This window comes from Lathyrus oleraceus, chromosome 4 (assembly GCF_024323335.1).
Source record: "Lathyrus oleraceus cultivar Zhongwan6 chromosome 4, CAAS_Psat_ZW6_1.0, whole genome shotgun sequence".
Lineage (NCBI taxonomy): Eukaryota > Viridiplantae > Streptophyta > Magnoliopsida > Fabales > Fabaceae > Lathyrus > Lathyrus oleraceus.
Genome location: NC_066582.1, coordinates 407544323 through 407560703, shown reverse-complemented (window position 1 = coordinate 407560703; position 16381 = coordinate 407544323). Strand labels below are relative to the sequence as shown.

Below are 16381 nucleotides of genomic sequence, written 5' to 3'. Positions count from 1 at the left end.
GACAAAAAATTTCATGATTTTCGAAAAGTTAGAAGTATTTTTACACAATTAAAAATATGCACAAAAACATTTAATTCATGAAAAATATCAAAATTAATCCAAAAAATAATTTTAATTCAGAATATAAAATAGAAAAATATTTAATTTTTGTGTGAAAGTCCTATATTTTTTGGATTAAAAATGAAATTAATATGAATTAAACAAAATAAAAGGATTAAACATAAAATCAGAAATTAAAATAGAATAAGAAAAAACAAGGGCCAACTGATCTCCCTCATTAATTGAGGTGGCAAATCTGATCGCCACACGCGCGCGTTCCATGGTGGACTCAAGTCAACGTGTTGTACGCGTGGTAATTCAAACCAAAGGTCCAGATTAGAACATTCAAACATGATCACATGGCCAAGAAGTGTGACAACACACGATCGGAGCTAGGGCTCCGGTCATCTTCTCTGGTGACCTCCACCGGACTGGTCTAACTTCATCTCAATGAAAAATGAAAAATAAGGACAGTATTTCAAAGAGAAAATGCTCAGGATCACGAATCTGGCCTCAATTTTCTCCAATTCCAAGTATATAAAAAGATATAGGGATTTGAATTTTGAGGATCATGAACTGAGTTGCTTCGATTTAACCTCAAAGCAACTCAATCTTGTTGCCTACATTGGTAGGACTTCAACCAACCAAATATCACAAAGAATGGTGAAGAATTGAGAGAGAATTGAAGAGATGAAAATTTTGGAAAACCACCTTCGAAGGAGCTTGAAACTTGCTTGATCTTGCTTCCAATTGGCCTTGGCTTGACTTCAGAAGCTTGCAGAAGTTGAATTGGATCAAGGAAAGGCTTGGATTCTTGGTGTTTCAATCTCAACACAGAAGGAGATTTGAAACTCAATTTTCAAATGAAAACCTTCAAGATTGTCCTCTAATGGAACACAGAGGCACACTCGAGAATATCTCGGCATTTGCATGTTATCTCTCTCTTTTTACTTATTCCATTTTTAGTCTTATACCTTTGTTATCTATGTTTTTCTTACTTCTTATAGAGTTGTCTTTGTTGATTATGTATTTCTTCTTCTTATTGCATTTCTTACTTTTTTGTCATTAGGATCCGAAGCGTCTTAGATGTCGTGTACATGAATATGTACCCCACAATACTTTAATAGAACCATATATTAGAGGACGTGGATTTGGAAATCTACTCAACATTGTTTCGTACTCGATGGGCTACAAGTTCATTCTTGCTTTGTTGGAGAGGTGGAGACCCAAGACCCACACATTTCACCTTCCGATTGGTGAGTGTACTGTCACACTTGAGGACGTGTACATGTTGTTGGGTCTCCGTATAGATGGAAAGGCCGTGAATGGTAGAGTTAACCAAAACAACTCTATCTGCAATGAATTATTGGGTGACCCTTTGTTAGACGACGAAACTGAGGGAGAGACATCTGGTCAAGCAAGGGGGCAAGGTATAAATTTAAAATACCTTAAACATCATTATGTCAATATAGTATTGTCCGAAGATTCAACCGAGTACGAGAAAATAATAAAAGCTCGGTGTTATATTATGATTTTATTTGGTAATTTTTTGTTTCCAGAAAGTACAAGTAATTCTGTAAATATAATGTATTTACCTTTATTACATAACATTAATAAGGTAAACACTTATAGTTGGGGTTCAGCTATGTTGGCCCATCTATATAGTGCAATGTGTAAAACTGTAAAAAAGAATACCTGTACTTTTTTTCATGTGCGTATTTGCTTCAAGCTTGGGGTTGGTCAAGAATGTCGTCGTTCGCCCCAATAAACGAGCACCCATTCGTGTTCCCATTTGCAACCAAGTAAGTCCAACACTTTACCATTTAGTTAATTATATTTTATATTATAATTAACAGTAAATAGTATTTTTAACTTTTTTTTACCTAAGGTGGTCAGTAAGGGGGATGAACTACAATAGGTGTCTGAAACACGCTATTGTAGTCTATCGCAATCTATTAGACCACATTGGACATGGCGATGTAATAATCCTACACAACTATATTTTAATTTAAAAATACTTATCAAATTATTTTACATCTAACCGTTTCGTATTGTTTTACAATTTACCTGGAGGCCATATATGGGTCTGGATCATGATGTGAACCATGATGATGCTGCAGTTTGGACAGCGAAGACACCGATGATCCGATTTACTACGGTGGAAATGCACCAGAGTGACCGGGTCAAACTGCAGTTCGGCATGCTATAATAGATTCCAGAATCTCCCACGTGTTTGGGGAATTTGTATCAAAAAAAGGTTGATGCACAATGGGATTATTCTGATTGGAGAGACTTTGCAAAAGAGATGTATCGTCAATGGAGGAATCGACGACAACACATCTTAAACGAACCAGTCATCCATGGTGCAAGACCGACTCAACTTATATGGCATGGTTTAGGTCAGTAACAACTCAACAATTTGTATCTGAGCCGCAATATTTGATGGATCCACGCCAACTTGCTTTGTCATCGTACGCCCCACAATAATTCCCCACCCAACACCAATGTGAACCTACCCAAACCCAATAACCAACCACACAACATCAACCTACCACATACACACAATAACCAAACACCCAACCTCGCAACCCGTTCATGTCATCCACCCAACAACCAACCATCCAACGTCGCAATCGATTCATACCACCCACCCAAACACAATACCAAGAATCAAAGCCCGCAACCACAACCGTCTATAGCCCAGATGATTCATATGGATCACTTCATCATAGCCCCCCATCAATAACCACCCAAACATCCCATCAACATAACACCCAACCATTGTTTCACTATAGTACGCCCCATGAACCATTGCTTCGTTTCCAAAACGACTCAATGACTCAATTTGGGAAACTATACCGTCCCCAATTCACCCTGTAACACCCTTCTAAATACCCCAAATTATTATAATTAAAATAACAATATATTCATCAGAGTAATTATGCCCCGAAGGGTGTCACACAATCATTTCACAAAAATCATTAAAATATCCTGTCATGCTCATTTATTTAATCAAAATAAGGTTCTTTGCATAATTCGCAGCGGAATAAAATTCAACTCAATGTAAAACATGTAACACAATACATGTAAATCATCAACAACCAATATCAAATCAATTAAGACATCCCCTCCCGATGTTACATCTATCAGAGCATGACCCATAAGAACTACTCTAGACTCCAAGCATTAGCTTCTACTCAACTCATTTCTCGTTACCTGAAAAATAGGTGTAAGGGTGAGTTCCTCAATCAATATAACAAGCATTATAGAACAACATGTAATGCTAAGTAATTAACACATTAATTCACCCTAACCAGACTACACACTCAGCAACGGCAGTATCCGTTCAAACATCATATTCAACAATAACATATAGCATATATATAAACTCAACCATACTCAACATCAACAACACAACACACAACACACATATAATACTGGAATACATCCATTCATATTATATGCCATACATTTATTATGCAATGAGACTCTATGCATGCGGTACCGACTATTTGTGAACATATAGTTCAACCTCACCGTCCAAATCCAGGCACGGCTACCAAGCTCACTAGTCCCACTCATTTGAGACATAGTGACTCACTCACTAATTCCTCACCATGGGAATTAGCTACCACCCCAAATGGGCCATGAAATGCACGCTAATCACCTAGCATGCAAACATCAACAACAACAATCAAATGATATACTCACTAATTCCTCACCATGGGAATTAGCTACCACCCCAAATGGGCCACAACATGCATGCTAATCACCTAGCAATGCAACATCAACAACAATCAAGAATAGACACATGCTCACCCTCTAAGCCATAATACCGTCTATTCACAAACGTATACATTCACATCATCATGTATACCATCACACATTATCAACATAATTAATCACAAAAGCATATCATATCATGCCACATAATCAAACACAGTACTAGCCCGCTCTACTAATACCTATACCATTCAAAACAACGGGAAACGATCCCTACAACATCATATCTCAGCTAAGTACATCACTCAGCCTAAACAACCAAAAACTGCACAACAACAGTTCAGGAAAATCCCAACTCTGCCCATACGCGTACTGTCCATGCCATACGCGTATTGCCCAAACCTGGCCAACTCCATACGCGTAATGCCTACTCTCTTACGCGTATTGCGCATTTCCTCGCCCAACTCATACGCGTACCACCTATCCCATACGCGTACGCTACGCGTAACAACTTCCCATTACGCGTACCAACAGAGACCAATTTACGTTCAAAATATCATCTTTTTCTCCCATACGCGTAAGGCCTCCTCCATACGCGTATCAGCCAGCTCATACGCGTATTGCCTAGTGCCATACGCGTATGACCAGAAACCAGAACTCTCAGATCTGCTATGGCTTTCTCTGTTACGAAACCTATCCGATCCAACCTCCCACAGTCCAAATTACACAAAATAATCGTCCATATCATCTACACGAATCATATCCTATTCATCTTCACCAATCCTAACATTATCTCTTCTAATTCCTACGAATTCTTTTCAATTATCATCCAATTTCATTATCCAATTTCATTCATCCAATATTTCACAATTTCATCATGCATCAATCAAATCAGAGATACAACCAATGGTTATCACTACCCAGTACATATTATCATATAATACCCTTTAACCGATGATAAACCCCCCTTACCTGAGTTAATCCGGCAGCCTCTGAGCTCCAAGCTTCTCCTTCCTTCAACCTTCGTTCTCTGGTTCTCTTTTTGCCCTTTCTGCCTCTTTTCCCTTTTCACGTGAAAACCTTTTTCCAAAAATTGGGACTTTTTATTATTCCAACTTATATATTATTCCAATAAATAATTATCCCAATAATTATTATTCCAAAATAATAATAATAATAATTCAAATATTCTAATTAAATTAATAAACATATTATTAATTTAATTTAAATAAATACATATTATTATCGGGGTGTTACAACTCTCCCCCACTAAAAGAGTTTTCGTCCTCGAAAACATACCTCAAACGAACAACTCCGGATAAGACTCCTTCATCTGACTCTCCAGTTCCCAAGTCACATTGCCACCTGCTGGTCCTCCCCAAGCTACCTTCACCAAGGCAATCTCTTTACCCCGCAACTGCTTCAACTCTCGATCCTCGACCCTCATAGGTGATGTTTCAACAGTCAGGTTATCTCTCACCTGTACATCATCTACTTGGACAACATGCGACGGGTCATGAATGTATCTCCTCAACTGAGACACATGAAAAACATCATGCAAATTCGCAAGCGACGGTGGTAAGGCGATACGATAGGCTACCTCTCCTATCCTCTCCAAAATCTGATAGGGACCAATAAATCGAGGTGTCAACTTCTTCGACTTCAAAGCTCGACCAACACCAGTTATCGGAGTAACACGAAGAAACACATGATCTCCCTCTTGGAACTCAAGTGACTTCCTCCTCTTATCATGATAACTCTTCTGACGACTCTGAGCAATTCTCATCTTCTCCTGAATCATCTTAATCTTTTCTGTAGTCTGTTGAACAATCTCCGGTCCAACCACAGCACTCTCACCGGACTCATACCAACATAACGGTGTCCGACATCTCCTACCATACAAAGCTTCAAACGGTGCCATACCAATGCTCGAATGAAAACTATTGTTGTAGGTAAACTCAATCAAAGGCAAATAACAATCCCAAGCACCTCCTTTTTCCAAAACACAAGCTCTCAAAAGATCTTCTAATGACTGAATCGTCCTCTCAGTCTGACCATCAGTCTGCGGATGATATGCAGAACTCAATCTCAGCTTAGTTCCCAAAGCTCTCTGCAATCCTTCCCAAAACTTCGATGTAAATCTAGGATCTCTGTCCGAAACAATACTCGACGGAATACCATGCAAACTTACAATCTTCTCAATATACAACTCGGCTAGCCTCTCTAACGGATAATCCATTCTGATCGGAATGAAATGAGCCGACTTTGTCAATCTGTCAACAATCACCCAAATAGCCTCAAAATTCTTACTTGTCCTCGGCAAACCAGAAACAAAATCCATACTGATACTATCCCACTTCCACTCTGGAATAGCCAACGGTTGCATTAGCCCAGACGGCTTCTGATGCTCAATCTTTGACTTCTGACAAGTCAAACAGGAATAAACAAAACTCGCAATTTCTCTCTTCATTCCTGGCCACCAAAATAATCTTTTCAAATCATGATACATCTTCGTAGCTCCAGGATGAATACTCAAACCACTACGATGTCCTTCTTCAAGAATACTCTTCTTAAGTCCTGTAACATCTGGAATACACACCCGATTACCAAATCTCAAAACACCATTCTCATCAACTCGGAATTCACCACCCTGACCTTGATTCACTAAAGTCAACTTATCAACCAAAAGCATATCAGATTTCTGACCCTCTCTAATCTCATCCAGAATACTACTTGTTAACTTCAACATTCCCAATTTAACACTATTGTGAGTACTCTCACACACCAAACTCAAGTCTCTAAACTGCTCAATTAAATCCAATTCCTTAACCATTAACATAGACATATGCAATGATTTCCGACTCAATGCATCAGCTACTACATTTGCTTTACCCGGATGATAATTCAAACCAAAATCATAATCCTTCAGAAACTCTAACCATCTCCTCTGTCTCATATTCAGCTCTTTCTGATCAAACAAATACTTTAAACTCTTATGGTCACTGAAAACCTCAAATCTTGATCCATACAAATAATGCCTCCACAACTTCAGAACAAATACCACAGCTGCCAACTCTAAATCGTGTGTCGGATAGTTCCTCTCATGAACCCTTAGCTGTCTCGAAGCATAAGCTATAACCTGCTTATTCTGCATCAACACACCACCTAAACCCAACAATGAAGCATCACAATAAACCTCAAATAATTCCGACGAACTCGGTAATATCAGAATAGGAGCAGTAGTTAACCTTCTCTTTAACTCTTGGAAACCTTCTTCACACTTTGAGTCCCAAACAAATGCTTGCCCCTTTCTAGTCAACATTGTCAACGGTAACGCCAACTTAGAGAATCCCTCAATGAACTTCCTATAGTAACCAGCCAATCCAAGGAAACTTCGAATCTCAACAACAGACTTAGGAGCTTCCCACTTAGATACCGCTTCTATCTTAGAAGGATCAACAGCAACACCACCTCTTGAAATCACATGACCAAGAAAACTAACCTCTTCTAACCAAAATTCACATTTGGACAGTTTAGCAAATAACCTCTTTTCTCTTAGAACTTCTAAAACCACTCTCAAATGCTCAGCATGCTCTTCTTCAGATTTCGAAAACACCAAAATGTCATCGATAAACACCACAACAAACTGATCTAGATACGGATGGAAAATCCTATTCATATACTCCATAAATACTCCAGGCGCATTAGTCACGCCAAAAGGCATTACAGAATACTCATAATGTCCATACCTTGTTCTGAAAGCAGTCTTCTGAATATCCTCAGTTTTCACACGTATCTGATGATACCCAGATCTCAAATCTATTTTGCTGAACACACTAGCACCAACCAATTGATCCATCAAATCATCAATCCTCGGCAAAGGATACCGATTCTTGATCGTCACTTTATTCAGTTGCCTGTAGTCCACACACAACCTCATAGTACCTTCTTTCTTCTTAACCAATAACACTGGTGCACCCCACGGTGACACACTCGGACGAATGAATTTCTTATCCAACAGATCTTCCAACTGACTCTTCAATTCAGCTAACTCAACAGCAGACATACGATACGGGGCCATCGATATCGGTCTAGTACCAGGTACCAATTCAATCGAGAACTCAACTTCGCGCTCTGGCGGTAATTCATTCACCTCTTCCGGAAACACATCAGGAAAATCACACACCACAGCTAGATCGCCAATCACCAGTTTATCTTTAGCCTCCAAAGTTGCTAACAGCATAAACAACTTTGCCCCATCAGCTACTTCCTCATTCACTTGCCTTGCTGATAGAAACAAACTCTTTCCTTCCTCAATCTCAGGAAATATCACAGTCTTATCAAAACAATTGATATAAACTCGGTTAAACACCAACCAGTTCATACCCAAGATAACGTCAATCTGCACTAATGGAAGACACACAAGGTCTATCCCAAAATCTCTACCAAAAATATTCAAAGGACAACTCAAACAAACCGAAGTAGTAGTCACTGAACCCTTCGCAGGAGTATCAATCACCATACTCCCATGCATCTCAGATATTTCTAACTTAAGCTTCACAGCACAATCCAACGATATAAAAGAATGAGTAGCGCCTGTGTCAATAATAGCTACAAGAGGAAAGCCATTAATATAACACGTACCTCGGATCAAACGCTCATCTGCAAAAGTCTCAGAACCTGATAAAGCAAAAACCTTGCCTCCTGACTGATTCTCTTTCTTCGGCTTAGGACACTGTGGACTGATATGACCCAACTCTCCACAGTTGAAACAAGTCACAGTCTTCAACCGGCAATCTGCAGCTAAATGACCACCTTTTCCACACTTGAAACACTTCTTCTCATTACTGGTACACTCATGGATACGATGTCCAGCCTGACCACATCTGTAACACTTGGCAGGAGCACTAGAGTCTCCCCCACTAGGCCTCTTCATCCCACTCTGTCTCTGAAAACCTTTGCCAGCAGCATACGGTTTTCCACGATCCATCTGATTCTTGCCTCTCCTATCAACTCTCTGCTGATAGCTCTCAGCTCTTGCCTTGGAATCCTGTTCGAAAATCCTGCAACAGTCAACCAAATCAGAAAACACTCTAATCCTCTGATATCCAATCGCCTGCTTGATCTCGGGACGCAACCCGTTCTCAAACTTCACACACTTGGAAAATTCCCCAGCAGCCTCAGCATAGGGAGTATAATACTTAGACAACTCTGTGAACTTAGCAGCATACTCCGTAACAGACCGGTTACCCTGCTTCAATTCCAAGAACTCAATTTCTTTCTTTCCTCTGACATCCTCGGGAAAATACTTCCTCAGAAATCTCTCTCTGAACACAGTCCAAGTAATCTCAGCATCTCCAGCAGCTTCCAACTCAGTGCGAGTAGCAACCCACCAATCATCAGCTTCCTCTGACAGCATATGTGTACCGAACCTGACCTTCTGGTTATCAGCACACTCAGTTACTCTGAAGATCCTCTCTATCTCCTTCAACCACTTCTGAGCACCATCTGGATCGTATGCTCCTTTGAACATTGGAGGATTGTTCTTCTGGAACTCACTCAACTGACGAGCAGCTCCCATACCCACAACATTTGGATTCCCTCCAAGTACTCCAGCTAGCATACCCAGAGCCTCAGCAATCGCAGCATCATCTCTACCTCTTCCAGCCATCTCTATTCTGAAAACCCAACAAGCTAAAACAATAAGTACTGATAGGGTTACACAACACCTATCCCGTACAGGGGAAACAGAAAAATTACGACTCGACTCGACCGACTATGCTCTGATACCACTAATGTAACACCCTTCTAAATACCCCAAATTATTATAATTAAAATAACAATATATTCATCAGAGTAATTATGCCCCGAAGGGTGTCACACAATCATTTCACAAAAATCATTAAAATATCCTGTCATGCTCATTTATTTAATCAAAATAAGGTTCTTTGCATAATTCGCAGCGGAATAAAATTCAACTCAATGTAAAACATGTAACACAATACATGTAAATCATCAACAACCAATATCAAATCAATTAAGACATCCCCTCCCGATGTTACATCTATCAGAGCATGACCCATAAGAACTACTCTAGACTCCAAGCATTAGCTTCTACTCAACTCATTTCTCGTTACCTGAAAAATAGGTGTAAGGGTGAGTTCCTCAATCAATATAACAAGCATTATAGAACAACATGTAATGCTAAGTAATTAACACATTAATTCACCCTAACCAGACTACACACTCAGCAACGGCAGTATCCGTTCAAACATCATATTCAACAATAACATATAGCATATATATAAACTCAACCATACTCAACATCAACAACACAACACAAACACACATATAATACTGGAATACATCCATTCATATTATATGCCATACATTTATTATGCAATGAGACTCTATGCATGCGGTACCGACTATTTGTGAACATATAGTTCAACCTCACCGTCCAAATCCAGGCACGGCTACCAAGCTCACTAGTCCCACTCATTTGAGACATAGTGACTCACTCACTAATTCCTCACCATGGGAATTAGCTACCACCCCAAATGGGCCATGAAATGCACGCTAATCACCTAGCATGCAAACATCAACAACAACAATCAAATGATATACTCACTAATTCCTCACCATGGGAATTAGCTACCACCCCAAATGGGCCACAACATGCATGCTAATCACCTAGCAATGCAACATCAACAACAATCAAGAATAGACACATGCTCACCCTCTAAGCCATAATACCGTCTATTCACAAACGTATACATTCACATCATCATGTATACCATCACACATTATCAACATAATTAATCACAAAAGCATATCATATCATGCCACATAATCAAACACAGTACTAGCCCGCTCTACTAATACCTATACCATTCAAAACAACGGGAAACGATCCCTACAACATCATATCTCAGCTAAGTACATCACTCAGCCTAAACAACCAAAAACTGCACAACAACAGTTCAGGAAAATCCCAACTCTGCCCATACGCGTACTGTCCATGCCATACGCGTATTGCCCAAACCTGGCCAACTCCATACGCGTAATGCCTACTCTCTTACGCGTATTGCGCATTTCCTCGCCCAACTCATACGCGTACCACCTATCCCATACGCGTACGCTACGCGTAACAACTTCCCATTACGCGTACCAACAGAGACCAATTTACGTTCAAAATATCATCTTTTTCTCCCATACGCGTAAGGCCTCCTCCATACGCGTATCAGCCAGCTCATACGCGTATTGCCTAGTGCCATACGCGTATGACCAGAAACCAGAACTCTCAGATCTGCTATGGCTTTCTCTGTTACGAAACCTATCCGATCCAACCTCCCACAGTCCAAATTACACAAAATAATCGTCCATATCATCTACACGAATCATATCCTATTCATCTTCACCAATCCTAACATTATCTCTTCTAATTCCTACGAATTCTTTTCAATTATCATCCAATTTCATTATCCAATTTCATTCATCCAATATTTCACAATTTCATCATGCATCAATCAAATCAGAGATACAACCAATGGTTATCACTACCCAGTACATATTATCATATAATACCCTTTAACCGATGATAAACCCCCCTTACCTGAGTTAATCCGGCAGCCTCTGAGCTCCAAGCTTCTCCTTCCTTCAACCTTCGTTCTCTGGTTCTCTTTTTGCCCTTTCTGCCTCTTTTCCCTTTTCACGTGAAAACCTTTTTCCAAAAATTGGGACTTTTTATTATTCCAACTTATATATTATTCCAATAAATAATTATCCCAATAATTATTATTCCAAAATAATAATAATAATAATTCAAATATTCTAATTAAATTAATAAACATATTATTAATTTAATTTAAATAAATACATATTATTATCGGGGTGTTACACACCCAACCCCAACGACCTAACTACGATGACATGGGCACCGAACTCCATTACGGAAGCGCTGTTGGTCAGAGCCCCTCCGGATATTGAGAACAAATGATGACACATCTGTCAAATATCGATGGAACTTCCACCAGACCTTCCCACCAGCCATCGCTCGATCTGATCAGCACACAAAGACCTCAAATACCTCAAGAAAATCGTGGGGGACCTCGGAGACAAACTAACGCACCTGGATGTGGAATAGGGTGACATTATAATCGGGTCGGTCATTAGTTTATTGTCAGTCCAATGTAACTCATTATTACATCATCAATAAATTAATTTTTTTCCATTAATATTTTTTATTTATTAAATAAACAAAATTTAAACAAAAAAATAAAAATAAAAAATAAAAAAAATAAAATTACAAGGGGTGTATACGCCAGATGAATTGACGCATACATCAACCATTACACCTAGGCGCCAAGAGCATTGGCGCCTCCTCATGAGGGTCAATGCATGCGCCAATGTTGCGCCTCCTCATGAGGAGTCCAAAGCATGCGTCAATGCTATTGACGCCTCCTTTTAATGCATTGCGAGTGTGCTAATTCATCTGACGCATCCTCTTCAAAATCTGGTTATTTTGGTATTTTTTTTAAAATTATTGATTATATTTGATTTTTTTTGAAAAAGATGATTATTTTAAAAAAAAAATCGAATCTCGCAACTAATTAAAAAATAATTTAGCTTTGTATCTATTTTCGACTATCAAATTTATTATTCCATTAACAAATTTTTTATAAACCTTCTCAAATATTAATTCACTACCAAATTCATTTCTATCTAATATATATATATATATATATATATATATATATATATATATATATATATATATATATATATATATTTGTGATTACAAAAATAAAACAAATGATTCAATAATTATTTGAGGAGAAAAAACATCTATATAAGTTTCGGAAAAACAAATTCAACTTGTTTTGAAAATGCTTATACGAGAAATTGATTCCTTCACAATTATTAATCACGGCCCTTTTGTTTTGATTTTTTTATAATAAGTTTTATAGTGTAACATAATTTTATGTAAAAACAAAATAATTTTTTTTTAAAGTTTCAAATAAAAATTAATTTGAATAGTTATTATTAGATTGTTAATTAAATATTTTATCATTATATAATAAAAATTTAGAAGCTATTTTAAATAATTTTTTATAAAATTTATTTTTAAATACAATTTTTAAAAAAAATTACGATTTCGAATATATTTTGAGTTTCAATAATAAATGTTTATGTTACAGAAAATCAAAATTAGTCTTTCAATTTAAAAAATAAAAAATATTAAATATTTTGACATTTTAAAAACAGTTTCATAAAATTCATTTTTGAAAATTAAAAAAAAAAATCAATTTTTTTAGAGTTAAAACAAATAGGCCTCTTATCTTTTCACTTAAGAGAAATCTTTTAATTAATAGGCTGTGTCATAGTCAAATATCAATCCTTGTATATAATTTAATCTGTATGATTCTTACAAGTGGTCATTTGAAGTTTGTTTTGTCTAGTTACTTGGTTGTTTAGGGGAAAGGTTTCTCACCTGTTGCTTTTTTCTCAAGTGAAGAGACACCTTCCTTGTTTATCCTTTTTTTTATAGTATAGTTTTGGTACAATGTCATGGTCATCAGACACTTGGACACGTAGCACATTGTTTCGGGTGATTTTTTCTAGGTGAAATATAAAATATTGTAACGTGCTTATGCCAACATGAAAAGGCCAAGCAACACACCTCACCTCATATATCTTGATCCAAAATTCCTACATTTGGAGAATCAAGAGTTTCTTGCATCTTGAATTCATATGTTTGAAACATCAATAAATAAAAAAACTATGTCATAGTTTATATAACTTAATAATTTAGTTGTGAAGATAATTTATGTGGAATTTTAGAGTTGAGCTAAGAACACAAGGTTCGGTTTTGACTGGTAGCTAAAATTTGAAAAAAAAATGTTAAATAATTTAATAGCTGAAATTCACTATTTTTAAAGAAAGATGAACAAATAGGATGGTTCGAAACCTACACTCATGTATATCATGTTTCTGCACAACTACTAATGACATTCAAATTTTGATTTGGTTATTGAAGTTTTGATCTTTAATTAACAGATAACTTTGTGACTCTTCCAACTACAAATTAAATTTTCAACATCTTGAATTCACAAAATGAACCAAGATTTCTTTAATTTTGTAGAGCTAGCACACAGTCCTTACTCTTATTCTAAGAATTACCAATTTCTAGCCTTAATCTTATTCTAAGAATTAACAATTTCTAGATACATTGACACATCTTTATTTATTTTTGAGATAGTTCCTCATGGATTATTATTAATAACAGTTCAAACTTAAAATACAGCATGTCAAAATGAAGCATCAAACATCACATAATAAGTCAAAATACAGTACATAATAAGATAGAACTTCAAATTCTCACAAAGCAAAAACTAAAAACTAAAACCACACTCAAAGAGAAAGGTAAAAAACTCAATCTTCTTGGCCCAAAAGAGTGAGAAGGAGCTTCTTGTAATCCCCAGATGTTTCCTTAGCCACAACATGCTCAAAAGGAACACTGTTTCTCTTGTGATAAACATCTGAGATGGCTTTCAGATCATGTTGAGCCCTGCTCACAATCACACGGGTGAGTGCGTCCTCGTCGGTTCCAACCTTCTTCACCGCATCTCGCACAACCTATAACAAGATCAGAAAATGTCAAGTGATATCACTATTAGAAAATTCATTATAACCATCAGACATGGTTTTAAATTGCAGACTACTACTGCATCATTAGAATTCACATTAAGTCAAATTTCACTCATATTTTCAACTCAATTTCAAAATCCAAAAACTCAATATACTTTTTATGCAATGAAAAATCTTAGCATTAGTGTTTTTTAACTGTAAAATCAAATAACTCCCAATTAAAATCGCAACGGCCACACTGTGCTTCACATAAACCACAATGATTGCAATTGCAACACCCGCAATGCAACCGCATCCATGACCGCAACCACAGTTTAAAACCATGATATAATCACATGCTTGATTAACAGAAAAAAAACAAAACAGAGTTATACCTTTTCATAGTACTTAACATGATCATTGAAGGAACGAATGGTGGTATACAAAGCCTTCTGAAAATCATCAGATCCTTCCTCCAACAGCTTCTGTAAAAGATAAAATTCACACAATGAATTGCATCAGAATTTTACATTCTCAATTTCATTGCTGAGTTTGTGTTTTAAGATTTTTTTGCTATACCTTAGTAATTGAAGTACCATGAGTCTCTCTGTAACGGTTGAAAGTTGCAATCAACTGAGCCTTACTCCTAGTAGTCAAGATCCTAACAGCTTCTTCCTGGCTTCCTTTCTTTTCTTTCACAGCCTCATGAAGAATATCAGCTTCACTCTGTGCTAATCTTGCATTCACATCATCACCAACATACCTAAAAGCAGTCACCAACCCTACCAAAAGCTGCTCAAAAAATCAACCAAAAATCTCATGAATACAATCAAAAACCTCACAATCCCTAAATCCTGAAATCTAGATCGGTGAAAAAAGTACTTGCCTGACGAAGATGACCAGAGGTATGAGTAGCCAAGTCCTCTTCCAACGAGTGCTTATAGCGTTTGATATAAGCGCGTCTCACGTTAAAAAGCTCTTCGGGTGAGAGAATCGAAGCAATCTCAACAACAACATTGTAGTTCTTACCGCTCTTGAGAGCAACATTGGCCAAAACAGCATCACGATCAGCCGGTTCTAAGATCCAACGGTACACAGCTTTCTGTTTGATAAAATTACCACATTTCAAAATTCATCAACACATTCAAAAAAAATAGTTCACAAAACTACTTGGATAAATAAAGTTACCTCAAAGTCTCCTTTGAGTTCAGATTCCAAACGTTTGATAAGATCCTCTTGGTAAATCTCTTCGTAAGCTTTTCTAATTTGTTGAATCTGGTGAGAATTTCTATGACCCAGAATTGTTATCACTGTTCTTTCATCAGTACCCCAACCTACACAAATTTGATCATTAATTAAAATACAACATCATATGTTTAAGATTCATCAATTTTGTTACATATTTTCATCATAAAATAAATTTACAAAAAAAGGATGAACATTGATCAGACCTTCAAAAGCCTTTCTTAGAGATTCAGCATCTTCTTGGGGAGAGTGGTTGCTAGGAGCAATAAGAGTAGCCATAGTTGAATGTGTATTTTCTATACGACTTGTACTAACTTTGATGCTGTGATGAAGAAATCTATGTCTATAGCTCTTCTATTTATAATACTATGTAGACTTAATATTGTTCTCTTTGAACGGTAAGATATTTTTAGTCCGTGAATTATAGGGACACGAACCCTGTGAATTCTAGGAACTTGAATGGGACGAATGTGGACAAAAAAGGAAAAGAAACATACTGCACCATTTTGATAATAAATACAATATTTTTAAAATTTTTGAAAACCGATGTATCTTCCTTATATATTGGCAGAATACGTAAGTAATTTAGTAAAGTTAAAAAAATATAGTAGAGGGTTAGAAAATAGTATCACTCATTACACATTTTATGTAATTGTCTCTTTATTATGGTTTTGAGTCGGAGAAGAATATAATAACTAGACATTTTTAATTTTAAATATATTTTGGACTTCTTGCAGCATAGAAA

At 37.0% G+C, this 16381-nt stretch overlaps 1 protein-coding gene across 1 annotated transcript; it reads right to left on the bottom strand.

Moving 5' to 3' along the window:
- Positions 1-14072: 14072 nt before the first annotated feature.
- Positions 14073-16137, bottom strand: LOC127075723 (annexin-like protein RJ4). Its single transcript, XM_051017184.1, has 6 exons — positions 15843-16137; positions 15580-15725; positions 15278-15493; positions 14971-15183; positions 14787-14876; positions 14073-14400 (listed from the first exon to the last, which is right to left on the bottom strand). Exons 1-6 carry the CDS (start codon positions 15913-15915, stop codon positions 14197-14199), a joined length of 942 nt encoding a protein of 313 aa, XP_050873141.1. The 5' UTR covers positions 15916-16137; the 3' UTR covers positions 14073-14196.
- Between the last annotated feature and the right edge of the window lie 244 nt (positions 16138-16381).